The sequence below is a fragment of the Vitis vinifera genome, chromosome 4, assembly GCF_030704535.1.
Source record: "Vitis vinifera cultivar Pinot Noir 40024 chromosome 4, ASM3070453v1".
Classification (NCBI taxonomy): domain Eukaryota; kingdom Viridiplantae; phylum Streptophyta; class Magnoliopsida; order Vitales; family Vitaceae; genus Vitis; species Vitis vinifera.
Genome location: NC_081808.1, coordinates 25,267,064 through 25,285,290, shown reverse-complemented (window position 1 = coordinate 25,285,290; position 18,227 = coordinate 25,267,064). Strand labels below are relative to the sequence as shown.

Genomic DNA, 18,227 nt, shown 5'->3' with positions numbered 1-18,227 from the left:
AGGTTGTCGTCATCATGGCGCGTAGGAGCTCCTTGATTCCGATGCTCATACACTTGTAATGGATAAGGCTCGCGAAAATTGCAATTTGTGGTTGGATTTGTGCGAATCGCACCTCCGCCATTGATTTCCGAATTGGTATGTGACCGGTGTTGGTCGTTGTAGCCGTTCTTTTGCCAATTGCAACGTTGGTCTAGTCGTCGCTTCATGGGTTCATGTTTCTTTTTGATAGTCAATGCGGCCACCATCTGCGTGAGGTTGCGAAGAGTCTCGTCGATCCCGTCGAGTCGTTGCTCAATTTTTTCGAACTGTTTTTCATCGTCGATAGTTCGTTTTCCATTAGAACCGTGGTCAACCATTAGATCGAGGTAAAAATCCTTGCTCTGATAGCAATTTTGGTGCAACAGAAGGTTTGTTTCGAAACAAAACAAAAGAAACACTCAATAATAAACATAAAGATCACAACAAGATCTAAAAATTGGGGAATAATTCTGAAAAATATATTGAACTCCTCTCTAACAATTACAATGAGCCTTTAAATAATGTTTGTAATGCAAAAATAAAGGAAATAACTGAAATAAAAAACTAGAAATAGGAAACCAAGGTAATTGGAAACTAGGAAAACTAGGAAAGAAATAGGAAACTAATGATGAACCTATAATAGAAACTAATAATGTAGAAAATAGAAACTAATCTAAAATAGAAGCTAATCTAAAATAGAAACTAATGATGTAGGAAACTAAAAGTAGAAACTAATGGAAATAGGAATTAATCTAAATCGAAACTAATGATGTAGGAAGCTAAAAATAGAAACTAATGATGATTGTGTACTGCATCAGTTTTGATATTAGATCAACTCTAGAGAAGAGGGTGGCTGTTCTCTAACAGATGTTTTGCTTTTGTACAATTGAAGGGAATCAATTGATCACACTCTCCTTTATTGTGCCAAATCAATGGTTTTATGGCTGTAGTTGTTCTCCTTATTTGGTGTGTTTTGGCTGCTCCCTTCCACAGTTAGAGAAACTCTTTTAAGCTGGCATGACTCCTTTGTAGGGATAAAATAGAAGGTATGAAGCGCCGCTCCTCTATGCATTTTTTTAAACAGTTTGGAAGGAAAGAAATCAAAGAGTGTTTGAAAACGAGGAACTGTCTGATCAAAAGCTGAAATGTTAGGGTTTGGAGTTGGAGAATAGGTTTTGATCAGTTGGGTTTACCTCCATAATGTGAGTTTCCATAGATTTCTTTGAGTCCTGTTGTTTGATAGATTTTCATTTGGAGGGGAAAGAGAAGGGAGAAGGGATTGGGGTGTTTGTACTTAGTTTAATAAATAGGAACTGACATCGATATCTAAATTTGTTCATTTCCTTGTTCAAGAGTAGATGAAAGAGAATTAAAGAGCAAGAAGAAAGAAACATAGCAATCTTGTTTTGAGTTTTAAGTAATATCAAAGAAGGCAATCATACAATTCAACCATAATGTCAAGCTGTAAATCCTAAATTGGATGCTTCAGAAAAGATCAAAAACAGCTTACAAATGCTTATATCCTCGATCTTGGTTTCTCACAATAAAAAAGGCTTGAAAATGATGACTAACACCCTATATGAACTTGTACTCATAATTATAATCTGTCCTAGCATTGAATTGAAGTAATCCTCACCATCAACTTCCCAAATATAAGAGCCTGGTGGACATGAGGACTTGTAGTAGCATGATGTAGGCCATGCTACAATAGCATGAGCATTACCTTTGCTTTCTTCATTCAGTAATGTGCCATAGCTCAATCTTTGAAAATTGATTGCTGACTTTCTCTTCATTGAGCCCATACCTCCTTTTGATATGAGGACTGTCTTGCATCAGCCTTTTGCCAAAAGAGTAGTTGGACCAAAATGTTCACTGCCTTGATAATATTATGATAATATAATGAAAATTCTGATTAAAAGAAGGGTAAACTCCACTCATGTAGGTCTGTTGATCCGCTTGTTCAGGGCTTCCGTTTGTTCTGATAAAATTGTAGGTTCTTCTGTTGTGGGTTCTTCTGCTTATCAAATCATTCAGTTTTTATTATACCACATCTTTTTCCTTCTCACTCTTGTTGACATTACAACAACCTATTTCTTAAGGTAATTTTGTTCTCTTTCATTGCCTTTGTTGGGTATTATCTATTCTTCGAATTGTTTGTGATTTACTTTTGATGAATTAATTGACCATGGGAACATTTATTTGATGTAGGGAATTGTGCAAGAACAACTTGGGCATCCCATATGGGGCTCCTATGCACAACGGTTGTTGGACCCTGGGGCAGGACTCTGGAGAAACCCTAGTAATGGTGGCCATGATGATAAAGCCCACCCACCCATTCACCCAACAAAATTCTCTGCTGGAGAATCTGGATGGAGTCAAGACCACCAGGTAAGTCCAATTATTTTTACTATTATTGAATGGCATCTGGTGGTAGCGGCATCTATTATGTTTTTCTTTTGTGTAACTTGAGGAGCTTGGTTTTCACTATGTTCTCTTGATTTCTATGTCACTTTAATTTTGTTGTAGAGATTGTATGAGTTGGTTGTTCGCCATTTCTTGGCATGCGTTTCACAGCCAGCTGTAGGTGCTGAGACAATTGTTGAAATTGATATTGCCGGTGAATCATTTTCTTCATCAGGGAGAGTGATAATAGCTGTAAGTTCTCTATCACATTTTTAATCTATCCTTGGCCATCTGAAGGGAAATTTGCTTTCATTTGCAATTTGGCACTCGAGTATTAAGTATTAGGTTTTGTTTTAAGGGTTAGAGAATCTGTAATTGGTGGTTGGGTTGATGACTTTTTGCCTTTAATGATATTTAGTGCACAAAATTTGGTTTCACATTTTAGTTGCTAATAGTAGGGAGGGGGATTTATTGTCAAAATGCTGAGTGGTGCTTTATTCTTTACAATGGAGTTCCACTAGTGCCATCCATCATTCTTGGACATATATTATTTCTAGAGAAGATTTCTAGCTCTTAATTGATTGTGAAAGACATCTTGGAGGGTTGGTCTACAATTTATTGGAATTGGTTTTATAAGTTTTATTGAAAGCATTGGGATTAAAAATCCAAGCCTTGCTAGAAAATCACTTTGTAAACAAAAGTAGAATTCTGAAAAAACAAGAAAAGTTACTTAATACTCCATATAATAAATCCAGAGAGATTCTGTAATATATAAAACTTCTAATGGAAAAACTAAAAAAAAGGCAATAAATGATAAGTACTTACAAAGAAATACTATCTATCAATGTGGGTAAGCGCTACTCGAATGAAAAATGTAAAGGCCATTGTTCATTAATGTTCTATTTAAATTAAAGAGGATTGTCAATTGATTGAAAAAAGTGGATTTGAAGTTTGCAATGTTTTAAAAACCGGACCGGACCGGCCGATTTGACTGGTCCAATCATCGATCGAGGCCTGATCAGGTCCAGGTGGCACACTGAGCCGGGGATGCCACAAACCCCTGTTGAACTGGTCAGCTTGGCGGTGAAACCACTAACTCGGCGAACTGGGCCATCGGTTTAGGCTTGCGTCTCTTCTTACCTTATTGGGCCAAAATGGGCTTTAACATTGTTGGGGGGCTGGGCTATTAGAAAGGCTATTTGATGTTGCTTATGAGAGGGGTTCATGTGTAATATAAAGGCATTTTTTTTCCTGTCACCTTTCGATGTGGGATTGGTTGGAGGGAGGAATGAGAAAATTTTCCCTTTGATTACGGGATTGCTTGATTCTCTATTCAGAATCGCATCTTTCTTAATTTCAATGTTCCACACCATCCATCCAACCTCCTAAAGACTCTATCTAGCACAGGGTCCCAAAAGGAATTTGATTTTGGGTTCCCCCTAAAGGAAGACCCAAATATATTAAAGGCTATTTAGATATTGCATAATCAAGCAGAGAAGCCAACCTAATAGTTTAGTCTTAGCTAATGTTGATTCCAGAGAGAGTGCTGTTATTTAGATTAATTCTTAACCCATTAGCTTAAGAGATTGCAACTCTTCCAAGGATGCTTTAGAAAAAAAGATGGTGTCATCCGCGAATTGTAAGTGAGATGGCTTGGTTCTATCTTTGCCCATCAAAAACCCCTCAAAAACACCTCTCTCTTCTGCCTTCACAACCAATGTACTTAAAACATCAGCCACAATGGTGAAGAGAAAAGGGGAAAGGGGATCTTCTTGTCTTAGGCTTTTATATGCCTTAACCCAATCCTTAGCATTACCATTCACTAAGATTGCAAAAGTCGCTGAACATCCCCTCATCCAGGACCTACACCTTAAGCTAAACCCTTTTCTTTTGAAATCAATTTTGAAGACTACCCCTTCCTCTCTTGATCTCCTCTTCTCATCCATCAACTCATTTGCAAGCAAGACGACATCCAAAATTTGCCTCCTCTTAACAAAAGCACCTTGAGTAAAAAAAATTGTGTCTTGGAGAACTTTATGCAATCGTCTTGAGAGTACTTTGTCTATGATTTTGTACAAACTGGTAACCAAACCGATGGGTTTGTAATATGAGATCCTACTTGTTTGACTCTTTTTTGGCACTAGAGTGATGAAGGTAGCATTTGTGCTTTGATTAGTTATTCCATTATTGTGAAACTTTAAGAACACTCTTAAAAGATCATCCTTAATTGTCTCCCAACACTCTTGATAAAATCCAATTGTGAAACCATCTGGATCGAGGGCATTTTCCTTATTTAAATGCAACACAACATTGTGAATCTCCTCTTCCAAGAAAGGGCAATTCAGCCACTTAGTACTCTATGTTGAAATAAGAGACTAATCCAAACCTTCAATCCTCCAAGAACCACTTAAAAGCTTGGAGAATAACTTCCCAAAATGATGCTTAATCTCATCTGAAATGCTTTCAATGTTATCTAAGATTACCTTATCTTTTGACACCAAGGATTTAAAGAACTTCCTATTCTTCTTGCCATCGGCCACCCTATCAAAAAATTTAGAATTGCAATCCCCTTCCTTTATCAATTTGACTCTAGATTTTTGCCTTAAGAAAACCTCTTCCTTTAGTAATACCTCTTCCAATTCCCCCTTCCTAAATTCCTCCTTGCCGCTAGTTCAAGAGAAAAATTCCGTTCTTGTTACTTCTCATCCAACCCTACTATGTCCAAAAGAATATATATTTTTTTTTTTTCTCTTAAGTCTCCACAAGACACCTTGGTGTTTTTGGAGACTTCTTGTTTTTGAAATCAGTATACAGAATTCATTGTTTCCACAGCCTAGAAGTTGCCAATAGTAGCTAGTAGTATGGCCTTAAGTTGTAACTTGTATATGTAACATGCAACTGCTAATTTACACTTGGTTGTTTGTTGATTAGGCTTTGTAATTTCTTCGAGGTCAATTGAGCTTCCAAGTATTTATCTTGTCCATTCTTGAGTCATTTCTAATTTCTTTGGTAAATAAGGGAAGTTCTTTTCTTTGAGGTAGAACCAAACTGAACCATACATAAAGTTGGAAGCTGCTCCTAAACTACAAGCGAGTTCGCCCAAGCAAGCTAACCCCTCTTCATCCCCATTGTGAAAGGATTTCCATTGTCATTTGGAACCAATGATTGGAATCAAGTCTCTCCTAACCGAATGCCCGCTATTCATCGCTCTGTGAAATAGTATGCAAACAAACATCCAGTGAAGGCACAACTAGCATATGGGAGTGGATGACACCAACCACACTCTGGGCACCCTCTGATCGATCCACCACATTGCTAGTGGTATGATATGCTTTGGGATATTTATAAATTCGTGTTTTTGAAGGTTTGATCAAAGGTTCTACAATCACTCATTCCTAAATATTGTTCTGATATGATACTGTAATTTATGGCTAGTAGTTTGGACGTGGGAGAGAGGGAAGTCTGACCTCTTCTACACCATCTGATGTTTTTAGTTTTACATGTTGCATGCCACTTGATTCTGGTTTTCATAATTCATAGGTTCATAAGGCTATAAAAAATGGTTCTACACTGGTTATCAGCCCTAATAACATATGATTATGATATCAAATTCTGACTGGTGGATGCTCTGATTCTTGATTACTCTTGTTCTTAGCATCTTCTATATACAGTCTGTTTTTCTACATACCTTTTTGTTCATGTCTTTGAATAAAAAAACTTTTATATATGTTTATCTGTATGCTTATTTCTATTCAGTTCAATTGAAATTAGGTGTGTAGATGAAAAGGGTTAAAATAGTAAAATATGGAGCAAAGCTTCAATTTTTGTTGTAGATGTATTGATCTCTAAAGAGAGTAGAGCCGTATTTCGTTTGTATAGTTTTATGTGGTACAGTCTTGAGGTATTTGTCTAGATGGTATATGCGAGTAAACTTACTGGAATTTGGTTTGAAGATAAAAAGGGTTAAATAGCAAAATATGGAGCGAAGCTTAGATCTTCGTTGTAGATTATTGATCCCTAAAAAGAGTAGAAATGTATTTTCTTTGTATTGTTTTACGTGGTACAATACTGAGGTATTTGTGTAAATGGTATATGCAAGAAAACTTGTTCATCTGTTATGTTGATCAGAGTTTGTATATTTGGGAAGGATTCCTCATCCTTCATATGTACTTGTACTTCTAAATCATTATCAATGAATATTCTGTTTCTGATAAAAAAAACCTGTAAAAAAAAATGTAAAAAGAAACCGTGTTTTATTTTCCAGACGGTGCTTGGTAACACTGCTATTGTTTGCTATTGCCTCAGTCTGGTGCTTTTACTCATATTTTATGTGGGAGCTCAGCTGTCATATCTTGTTAGATGGTTGTGTCTTGAAAAAATTGGTTCTCATAGCATGTAGGAGAAAAAAGCATCATCGGCCTATTTTAGTCAAGAATTGTTATTTTTGTATTGACTTATTTTCTCCATGTTGCCAGAAAAATTACCTAGATGTTTACCGGTTTGAATCATGGGGAGGCTCTATGATCCCAACATATGTCTTTGGACAACAGGTTTGCCTTTGATCATTGGATTACAAATTGTATTTGCCTTTTCCTATCAGAAGTTTATTATTGTTTAATATTTTCTCTGTATGCCAGATCTGCATTATCACGTTTTTTATATACCATATTGTTTTGAGATTAATCATGTCTTTATCCTCAGATGGATTTTTATTAGCAGATACAGTCCTCATTCAACACTTTGTACTAAGTATTTGTTTAAGAGAAGTTTATGATTGTCCTATATGGTGATGAAAAATGCTTGACTTATGGATTTTCTCAAATGCTTGTTATTTTGTGGAGAGTTGACCTAAAAATTTAATGAAGTTTTTCATTTACTTCAAATAGAAATGAAGAAGAAAGCATTCATCAGCTTGTAGAGAAAGGAAATGAGAAGTTGGAAAAAATGAATAGAATTACTTCGTATGCTCTTATCTGTCCTCTATCTAATGACTAATGCAATGAAGAACTACATAAGGTTTATGTCTTTTGTTAACTGGGTCTAGTCTGTGGTAACTATGTACTGTTGCCGATAGCACTGCTTACAGTGTAGCATAAATACCCAATTTGCTAATGATTATATATTTAAGCCAATCTTTGCTCACTCCCTTGGAAAAGACATCAGAGTGCAGATTAGTTTGTGATGAAAGGACGGTAAACCTTGAGTAGTTGGATCCTGTCATGTTAAATTAGTTGTAACAAAGACTTTTTGGTTCCATTCTTGTTACAATAAAAATTTAAAGGACCTTATACGAGCCATAATTTTGACAAGAATATTTTTAGCTTCCTAACTAATATTCTTATATTTCAGGGATTTTGATTCTGATTTCTCGATCTGTAGCTATGAGCCTACAGCTGTCTTTTTCTCCATGTTGCCAATCTTCTATGAGAATTGCATAATATCCAGTTCAGTGGAGGAATCAAGTAGATTTGGCATCTTCACCCTTAAGTAATGTGTACACCTCATTCAAAGCGGTGACCACCTCCTTCTCCACATATACTCCAGAAATTTCCTGCTAGGGCCTAAGACCAAGAAAAAACTTGCATTTTTGTGCCAATTGTCATGTGTTGACAACTTTGGCAGGTTGGTTGTTAATCTGTGTAAGAAATGTCTAAGACTCCACTCTCGATCATCTCCTTGATAAAATGTTGATCAACTTCAACATGCTTGGTTCTGTTGTGGTAAACCAGATTTCATGAAATTTCTAAAGGTGCCTTGTTGTCACTGAAAAACTGCATTGGCTGGTGTACTCTTATTTTTAGATCTTCCAACATTCATTTAATCCACGAACCTTCACATATTCCATAAGCAATTGCACGGAACTTCGCTTTGGCGCTGCTTCTAGCCACCACACTCTGTTTTTTACTTCTCCATGTTACTAAATTTCCCTAAACATAGGAATAGTACCCAATAGTTGAACGTCGATCGCTTTTTGACTTAACCCAATCAGCATCTGTGTAAATTTTGACTCCTCTTTCTTCATTTTTTCTAGAAAATAGCCCCTTACTAGGAGTAGTTTTGAGATATCTCAGGATCCTGTACACCTCATCCATATGATCTTTAGCAGGCCAATGCACATGTTGACTAACTCGACCGATTGCAAATGTAATGTTTGAGCGAGTATGAGACAAATAAATCAACTTACCAACTAGGTGTTTGTACCTCCCCTTGTTAATTGGCGTTTTCTCATTTAAATTTCCTTCCTTTCTGTTAACTTCCATAGGTGTATCAATTAGTTTGCGGCCTAGCATCCCGGTTTCTTCGAGAAGATCTAGTGTGTATTTTCGCTAACACATAACAATTACCTCTGTAGTTCTTGCCACTTCTATGCCTAAGAAATACCTTAAGAAGATGAGGTCTTTAACTTCAAACTCACTGACTGGAACTCTCTTCAACTTCTCCATTCTTTCTATATCATCCTCTGTAAGTATAATATCATCTACATACATGATTAGTATAGTAAATTTTCCATCAAGCGAATGCCTATAGAACATAGTGTGATCAGCATGGCCTTGACTATATTCGTGTCTTCTTAGCACTTGGGAGAACCTTCCGAACCAAGCCCTTGGGGATTGTTTTAGACCATAAAGAGATTTGTTTAACTTACACACTTTGTTTTTACCTTGGTCATCAAAGAATCGAAGGGGAAGTTCCATATGCACTTCCTCAACAAGCTCTCTGTAAAAAGAGAGAAAAGGGAGAATCCCTAATTTTTGTTATTAAAAACTATTAATAATACACATTGGACTTAGGTATACATAATACACATTGGACTTAGGTATACATATACATGCTAGTGGGACCCACAATCCAATAAGGAAAAAAAAAAAAGGAAAAGTAAATAACTGAAATAACTGTACACTATCTAACACTCCCCCTCAAGTTGGAGCATATATGTTATATGCACCAAGCTTGTTACAAATGTATTTAATTCTAAGACCTCTAAGAGATTTAGTAAAAATATCTGCTAGTTAATCATTTGAATTGACAAAACTAGTCGCCACACATCCTGATGCGATCTTCTCTCTAATGAAGTGACAGTCAACTTCAATGTGTTTGGTCCTTTCATGGAAAACTGGATTAGATGCAATATGTAAAGCGGCTTGGTTGTCACAGATGAGCGTCATCTGTTCATCCTTTCCAAATCTCAACTCCTGAAGCAGATGTTTCACCCATATGAGTTCACATGTTGCTAGAGCCATAGCTCGATACTCGGCTTTAGCACTAGATCTGGTCACTACATCTTGTTTCTTACCCTTCTAGGATATTAGGTTACCTCCAATAAAAACACAATACCCGGAAGTGGAACGTTTATCTGTGGGTGAGCCAGCCCAATCTGCATCTGTGTAACCAACAACCTGGGTATGACCTTTGTTCTCATACAACACACCTTGGCCTGGTGTGCTTTTGATATATCGAAGAATGCGGATTATAGCATCCCAATGGCTATCACATGGTGACTGTAGGAATTGACTAACAACACTTACAGGAAAATAAATGTCTGGACGAGTAATGGTGAGGTAGTTCAATTTACCTACAAGTCGCCGATATTTCCCGGGATCTCCTAAAGGCTCCCCCTGTCCTGGTATAAGTTTGACATTTGGATCCATAGGAGTGTCTACCGGTTTACAGTCTAACATGCCGGTTTCTTCCAAGATGTCTAAAGCATACTTCCTTTGGGAAAGAACCACACCGGAACTGGATTGAGCTATCTCAATCCCTAAGAAATACTTGAGTTTCCCCAAGTCTTTAGTTTGAAAGTGGGTGAAAAGGTGTTGTTTTAGTTTATGAATACCATTCTGATCACTGCCTGTAATGACGATGTCGTCTACATAAACTACCAGATAAATACACTGCCCCGAAGAGTTATGATGATAGAAAACGGAATGGTCTGCTGTACTGCGAAACATGCCAAACTCCTGAACAACAGAATTAAAACGACTAAACCATGCTCGAGGAGATTGTTTCAAGCCATATAAAGAACGACGTAACCTGCACACTAAACCAGACTCTCCCTGAGTAACAAAACCAAGTGATTGCTCCATATAAACTTCTTCAGCAAGATCCTCATGAAGGAAAACATTTTTAATATCTAACTGATAAAGAGGCCAAGAACGCATAGCAGCCATGGAGAGCAATAGACGAACAGAAGCTATCTTGGCAACAGGAGAGAAAGTGTCACCATAATCAGAACCATAAACTTGAGTATAGCCTTTAACAACTAAGTGGGCCTTAAGGCGATCAACCTGACCATCAGGGCCAACCTTAACTATGTAGACCCAACGATAACCAACTGTAAATTTACCAGAGGGTAAAACAACAAGATCCCAAGTGTCATTGGAGTGTAAAGCAGCCATTTTAGCAACCATTGCCTGTTGCCAGCCTGAATGGGAAAGAGCCTCAAGGGTGCTCTTGGGAAGAGAAACCGAAGATATAGCAGAAACAAATGAAGAATAGGGTGAAGATAATCGATAGTAATTCAAAAAATTGTAAATGAGATGAGGATTATGAGTAGATCGATTACCTTTTCAAAGAGCAATGGGTAAGTCAGCAAAAGGAGGCAGAGCCGGGGCAGGAGAAGCCGAAGGGATAGGAAGTAAGTTAGCAGGTACCTCGGCCAAAGGAGGAACAACGACACGATGATGGCGATGATAAACCTGAAGTGGGCGAGAAGGCACTGCATCAGGTGGGGAGATGATGGGAAAGGGTAAGACTTCAGAAACAGGAAGAGACTCAGAGGTGGAGAAGAATGGTGAGTCCTCAAAGAAGTTAAGAGTACGAGTGATTTTGCTGATGGAGATAAGATTAAAGGAACACTCAGGAGTATAAAGGACAAAAGTGAGAGGTAGAGAAGGGAGAGTATGTGCCAAACCAATGCCTTTAGCCACAGTTTGAGAACCATTAGCTATGGTAACAATAGGTAAGGCAGAGGTAGTAGTAATAGAAGAGAAAAGATCCTTATTACCAGATATAGGTGCAATAGGTGCAATGAGGACGTTAGCCTCTACCTCGGTTACCACTGCGTCCTCCTTGAGAGTTAGTTTGAGAAACTAACACAGACGAATCTGAAGTGTTATCAGATGGCAAAGTCTGAGTGGAAGAGATACGGAGGAGGCGAGCAAACACGTCATCCAAGGATGGAACGGAGGAACTGCCAAGAATCTGATCACGAACAGTCTCAAGATCTGGACGGAGGCCAATAAGCGTAAGAACCATGAAGAACTTGTCAATCTGTGTTCGTTGATCCCCAACATCAGTAGTAAGAGGCATCACGGTCAAGAATTCCTCCTTAAGAGAGGCAATCTGGCCAATATAAGTAGATAAATCCATGTCTTGTTGTCTGACATTGACAATAGAAGAAGCCACCTTATAAAGACGTTGGATATCATTCGTGTATAACCCTTTCGCCTGATTCCAAAATTTAAAGCATGTTTTGTAGGCCCGAAAATGAAGCAGAATCTTAGGATCAACTGATTGCCATAACACACTACATAACTGTGCATCTATCTTCCTCCATTGTACTGTGTCAACCCTAGGGATATCCGCCTCTTGTGTAACAAGGTGATCCTCATAACCTTGACCCATAAACCAAAGCTCCACAGAGGCAGACCGGGACAAATAATTTTCACTGCCAACCAATTTCTCCGAAGTACTCATAGGAGATCCAGATATAACAGAGGAAAAAAGGGAACTTTTAGTAGCCATATCTACTTATCTGGAGAACGAAATATGTTTGGATTGAAGAGAACCCTAATATTGCTTTATATCGCGGCTGAAAGAAGAAAAACCGAGGATCCGCGGCTGTGAGAGACCAAATAGTAAAAAAAAACAAATGTGGCACTACTGGAAGGGTAGAAGAACACTTCCTAAGACGTGTACAGGGCTCGGGGTGGAGAGGAAGTCACCGAAGGTCGCCGGAAAGGCTGTTTAAAGGGCCGACGGAGACAAAAACCCCAAAAAATGCACTTGCAGGGCTCGGATGGTACAAGCACAGATGGAGAGTGGCTAGACGGCGTCAGGCGAGGCTGGAAGTGGAAGCGCGTTGCCGGAAAGTGCTCGACGTGCCCTCACGAGTCGGTGCGTGAGGTTCAAGCCGCTGGAGAAGAAATGCGCGTGGCCGGTGCGTGACTGAGATTCTCCCTCCGGTGCTTTGACAAAACTTGAAGATCTCCTCCTTGCGCACCTGATGGTATGGTCGGTATCGGAAAAAGACTTCGCCGGAAAAGTGGCCAACGGTGAGGGTTTTCTGACGATGGTGAGGGTTTTCTGATGACGATACGGTTGACCAGAAAACTTTAGGAGATGGGGAAGGTGACCAGAATGAAACACGATCAATGAAAGGTTTCCTATAGTTGATTCATGGATAAACTGGAAATAATTAGGTTTTTTTTCTCCCTAGGCTCTAATGCCATGTGAAAAGAGAGAAAATAGAGAATCCCTAATTTTTGTTATTAAGAACTATTAATAATACACATTAGACTTGGGTATATATATACATGCTAGTGGGACCCACAATACAATAAGGAAAAAAAAAGAAAAAAGAAAAGTAAATAACTGAAATAACTATACACTTTCTAACACTCTCCATTCAAGAAGGCTTTCTTGATATCAAGTTGATAAAGTGGCCAATCAAAGTTAGCTGCCAAAGAAAGAAGGATCCTTACTGAATTTAGTTTTTCTATTGGAACAAATGTTTTAGAATAATTAATTTCAACAATTTGGGTGAATTATTTTGCTACAAGCCTAGCCTCTTATCTTTCAACCTTCCTATCTGGGTTGTACTTCACCGTAAATACCCATTTGCTGGCCACCGAACGTTTACCACCTGGTAAATCAATGATTTTCCATGTAATATTCTTTTGTAAGGCTTTCATTTCCTCCAAAACAACTTACCTCCATTTGGGGTTTTTCAAGGCTTCATGTTTATTCTTTGGCACTGTTTCTTCAAAGGAAAGATGGGTAACAAATGCTTGAAATGATGTTGATAGCCGGTATGAGACAAAGTTTGAGATTGGGTGTTTGGTACATGATCTTACTCTCTTTTGAAGTGCTATTGGCTTGTCTAAGTAGTCACCCGTTTCCTCACAAGTTTCACGTTGAACATCAACTGGACTATTGCTTTCAAATTTTGGTTCTATCTCCGGTTCAAACTTTTGGTCAGCTTGTGATGTGTTGAGCTCTATTTGTTGAGAAGGCTGCCGTTGAGAATAGACACAGGAGCTGTTGTTTTGGTGGTTCTATAAGTATTGAATTAGTATCTTCCCTTGTAATAGAATTTTCAAGCATTGATGGCACTTTAGATTTGGTTATGGTGAGTGATTCAAGTAGTAATGGTGGCCGTTGCTTGGTTGGCGAGCTATTTAGCAACTGGGGTGATGATGTTTCTTGGAAGCAATCTTCACTCATATTCTCCCCTTGAAGAGTGGTGATGGGAATATGGTGTTTTTTTTTTTTTTTCAAAAGATGTGACATCCATGATGATAAAAAGCTTACCTGAAATAGGATCAAAACACTTGTACCCACGTTTATTGGATGAGTAACCCAAGAAAACACATTTAATGACACAAGGCTCAAGCTGAGACCTACTAGGAGCAATGTAGTGAACAAATGAGGTACATCCAAAGGTTTTTAAGGGTAAGGTATGATGAAGTTGGGAGTTAGGGTAGGATTGAAGCAGTGTGTCTAAGGGTGTTTTCATGCTGACTATCTTAGAGGGCATTCGGTTGATTAAGAAGGTTGCAATTAAGATAGCTTCACCCCAAAAACATTTTGGCATGTGGGTAGTAAACATGAGGGATCGGGCTACTTCTAAGAGGTGATGGTTTTTTCTTTCGACAATGCGGTTTTGTTGAGGGGTGTCGGCACATGAGCTTTGGTGTATGATTCCATGGTCTTTTAGGTAAGGTCCAAGGATGGAATTAAAATACTTTGTTCCATTATCTGTTTTGAGGATCTGAATGCTAGTTTGAAATTGATTTTGGATCATAGAATGAAACTATTTAAAATTTTGGGTTGTTTTTGATTTTTCTTTTAACAGGTAGACTCAACAAATTTGTGTGTGATCATCTATAAAAGATAATAACCATTTAGTATTGATTAAGTTTGGAACTCCTGAGGGACCCCAAATGTCGCTATTTATCAAGGAAAAAGGTCGTGAGGCTTTATACGGTCATGGTGGATAGGTATTTTTATGGCTTTTTGCAATTTGGCATATTTCACATTGAAAATGAGAAACATTTTTATTACCAAATAGGGCTGGAAACAAATATTTAAGTACAAGAAATTAGGGTGGCCTAACCTAAAGTGCCATGACATTATTTCATCATTACTAGAAAAAGAACCTAACTCACTACTTGCAGCTTGAGCTTGTCCATTCTCCATGGCCAAATCCCGAGCTTTCCAAATTGTCCTCCCCGAAGATAGATCCCAAAACTCACAACAAGAAGAGGAGAACTTAGCAATGCAATTCAAGTCCTTGGATAACTTTCTTACTGACAACAAATTGCATGATAAATTTGGTACATAAAGCACAAAATCCAGTTCTAATGAATCTGGAAAACAAAGTCTGTTTTCTCTTGTTCTTCTTTTTCTATCAATATATCCCTTTGTCGTTTCCTATCAAAAAAAATAATGAACCATTTGCAATCTCAATTTTCTGACCATTGTTACATAGTATATAGGATGAAAACACTTTAGTGGTTCCTGTCATATGATGTGATGCTCCAGAATCAACAATCCACACCATTCCTTTTTTATTTGCAGCATTAAGAGCAGTAAGAAAGTTACCTTTCTAAGCTAATGAACAGGATCCTATATTAGGATCCCCATTCTTTCTAGTTAAGGAAGGCTGATTGAGAAGTTTGTACAACTGCTCAATTTGTTCCTTGTCAAGATGGGTGGTAGCACTTTTGAATCCTTCTGATTTGTTGAAGTTAATATTCGGATCATTGGTTGAGGTTTGGGCTAGGAATCCTCTACCTTCTGGTTGTCTCCTTGGTGTCTATTTTGCTAGCTTTCCGTGAATTTTCCAGCAAGTGTGACTGCAATGGTTGCACCATGGGAGTTTCCGTTGCTCTCCATTGCTTTTGTTCACTGGTACGCCACATGAGACAAGGGCAGGGCCATCAACTAGTCCTTGATTGTTGTTTTTATCTCCAAGCATGACTTGTTTTCTATCCTCCTCTCTTTTGACCTCAGCAAAGGCATCATCGATTGACAGGAATGGTGATTTTCTTAGTATCCGTCCATGGACTTCATCAAGTTCCTTATTAAGTCCTGCAAAGAACTCAAAGACACACTCCTCGATCATTCGCTTTTGTTTTAGGCAACAATCTTCACATCCTAAATTAGATTCATAAGATAAATCTAACTCATGCCAAATATTTTGCAATTTGCTTTTGTTATATTGAGTAACACTCATCGTACCCTGCTTCATCTCTTTTATTCTTGTTTTAAAATAAAAAATCTGTGCTGTGTTGTCCATATCTGAGTGTTTTTTTCTTGCTGAGTCCTAGATTGCCTTCACGGATGAGAGAAACATGAAAATCTAACCAATCTTTGGCTCCATTGAATTTATCAGACACGCCATTACAATTAAGTTATCTGCTATCCATGATGAATAAGTTGAATCAGTTTTGTTTCATGCACTCATTTCCCCGGTGAGGAAGCCCAACTTTCCTCTGCCGCAGATCACCAATTTGACGAACTGGGACCATTGAAGATAATTTTTCCCATTTAATTTGTGTGGTAATATGTAGGGATGCACTATCGTTGACTTGGAACGTTGCTGTTGTCTACATTTTCGCCTGAATCTGGCTGGATGAAACAATTGATGAGTTATTTCTTTGTGTGTCAGTTCTGCCGCTGCTACTATTCATGGCCGTCTTTGCCATTGTCGGGATTCATAAGATTTTCTGCTCTGATACCAAAAAGTCTTTAATGCATAGACTTTATTGAATTAAACTTGTGGAAAACAATGGAAATAAATAGGTCCTTGCTCTAACTGATCATCAAGGACTTCTGCTAAAAACTAGGGCTACATATAACTCCAAAGAATAATTAAAAAAAAAAAAAAAAATCCTAATCCTAACTGAAAGTCATATTCGGATGACCTTATTGAACACCTAACATATAAAATACTAACTAATAGATAAAATAAAAAAAACTCATAATTATCTAACTAAGAGATAAGATAAAAAACTCATAATTATCCACAGTTAATTATCTTTCCACTATCTTTCCTTGTGTAGGAATGGGCCACATGTAAGGGTGTGCTAGCCTATATACATTGTTGACCAAGTACCAAACAAATTAAGATTTTGGATCAAATTGATAACGTAATTTTCTTTTTCAGAATCTCTGGGCCATTCTATAACTCCACCTATGTACACAATCTTAGTGGATGTAGTGCAGGGAGTGATATTAGGCTTTTTACTGTTGTGCCTTGTTCTATTAATCACATCTATGTTGAGTTTGGTGTGGCAATTGCGATCATCTCACAGTTTCTTGCCAACAAAATTTTGTGGCCTTGTCTCTCAAGAGCATTTTCAGGTTATTGGTGTTTTTATTTATTTGGATTATTAACATGCTTAATATTTTCAATTCAAGATTAGGATTTAAACTTACTGCTTAACTTGATTATAAATGGGATGATCCAATTCTTATGTTTGAATCCCCTTTTTTTAAGAACTTAATTTTTTTTTCTTTCCAAACCTTAGGGTCTTTGACTTGAATCCCAAGTTCAATCCAATCAATAAATGTCTTTAAGATGTAATTTGGTAGGTATGCCTGTGGAAACCTTTAACTACAAGATACAACATGTAAACTTGTAAAGTAATGATGCCCTTATGTGTAGGAAACCATTGGTAGTAGATGCAGGAAAAATTAGTAACTGAAATGCGAGCTAAGCCAATGTATGTGTATAGAAATGAGGAAAATGAAGAAAGATGAAGTGCCAGAATGATAATTGTTCGATGAGCTACTTAGTATCAAACATTATAAAATCATTTAATTTGATAATTGTTGTATTTTCTTAAATTGTTTGACCAGATGCTACACTGATCTGCATGGTATCATAATTTCTGTGAGTATTGGCAGTTTACATATATGCTTTATATTGTATAATGCATTAGAAACCTATAAGAAGTCATGATTATTCCCTAATTATTTGGTACCATTGCAGTTTATTCCAACAACATTGACTCTTGATTCTGGAGTTACTAGACCACCCCCACTTTTAAGTGAAGCTGATTTGCTAAACTGCATGGACAAGGTAATGAAGATTAAGTATCTGTTTTTAGCTTAAGGTTGGTTATTGAATTGTCTTTTTATGGTCTATAATTTTGAATTACTAGTCATTTACTTTTTCAGACATTGAAAGTGAACTATTCCTTTTCTTTTACTTGTCTTTCTTAGGCTGGCATTGGTACAGATGCAACAATGCATGATCACATAAAAAAGCTGCTGGATCGGTTTTATGCAACTAAGGACTCAAATACTCGTTTCTCACCAACAAATCTTGTAACTTTTTTGGCTTCAACTATTTATGAAATTAGTTGAAATAAATGGATGATTGTCTAGTTAGTTTTCCTAATTCATTTGTTCATTACTATATTCGGGAAGAATAACTAATTTTGGGTAGAAGACGACCTGTAGGAAATGTAGTCAACAGATTTGTTTATCTGTCTTAAGAAAATTTTTGTTGAATTTGCTTCCTTAAATTGTGATCAAGATTCTAGCAGTTGACAAATTATTCATTTTTTTCTGGA

General features: G+C 37.4%; 1 protein-coding gene across 4 annotated transcripts in view; it reads left to right on the top strand.

Moving 5' to 3' along the window:
* LOC100248256 (DNA topoisomerase 3-alpha) overlaps positions 1 to 18,227 on the top strand; it is an 81,258-nt gene that overhangs the window by 23,830 nt on the left and 39,201 nt on the right. For all 4 annotated transcript variants that reach the window (XM_059736541.1, XM_010651052.3, XM_059736540.1 and 1 more), the window contains exons 9-13: positions 2,227 to 2,406; positions 2,545 to 2,673; positions 6,897 to 6,971; positions 17,642 to 17,731; positions 17,875 to 17,979. In XM_059736541.1, the coding sequence (XP_059592524.1) occupies positions 2,227 to 2,406; positions 2,545 to 2,673; positions 6,897 to 6,971; positions 17,642 to 17,731; positions 17,875 to 17,979 (579 nt within the window). The remainder of the gene's footprint in view (positions 1 to 2,226; positions 2,407 to 2,544; positions 2,674 to 6,896; positions 6,972 to 17,641; positions 17,732 to 17,874; positions 17,980 to 18,227) is intronic.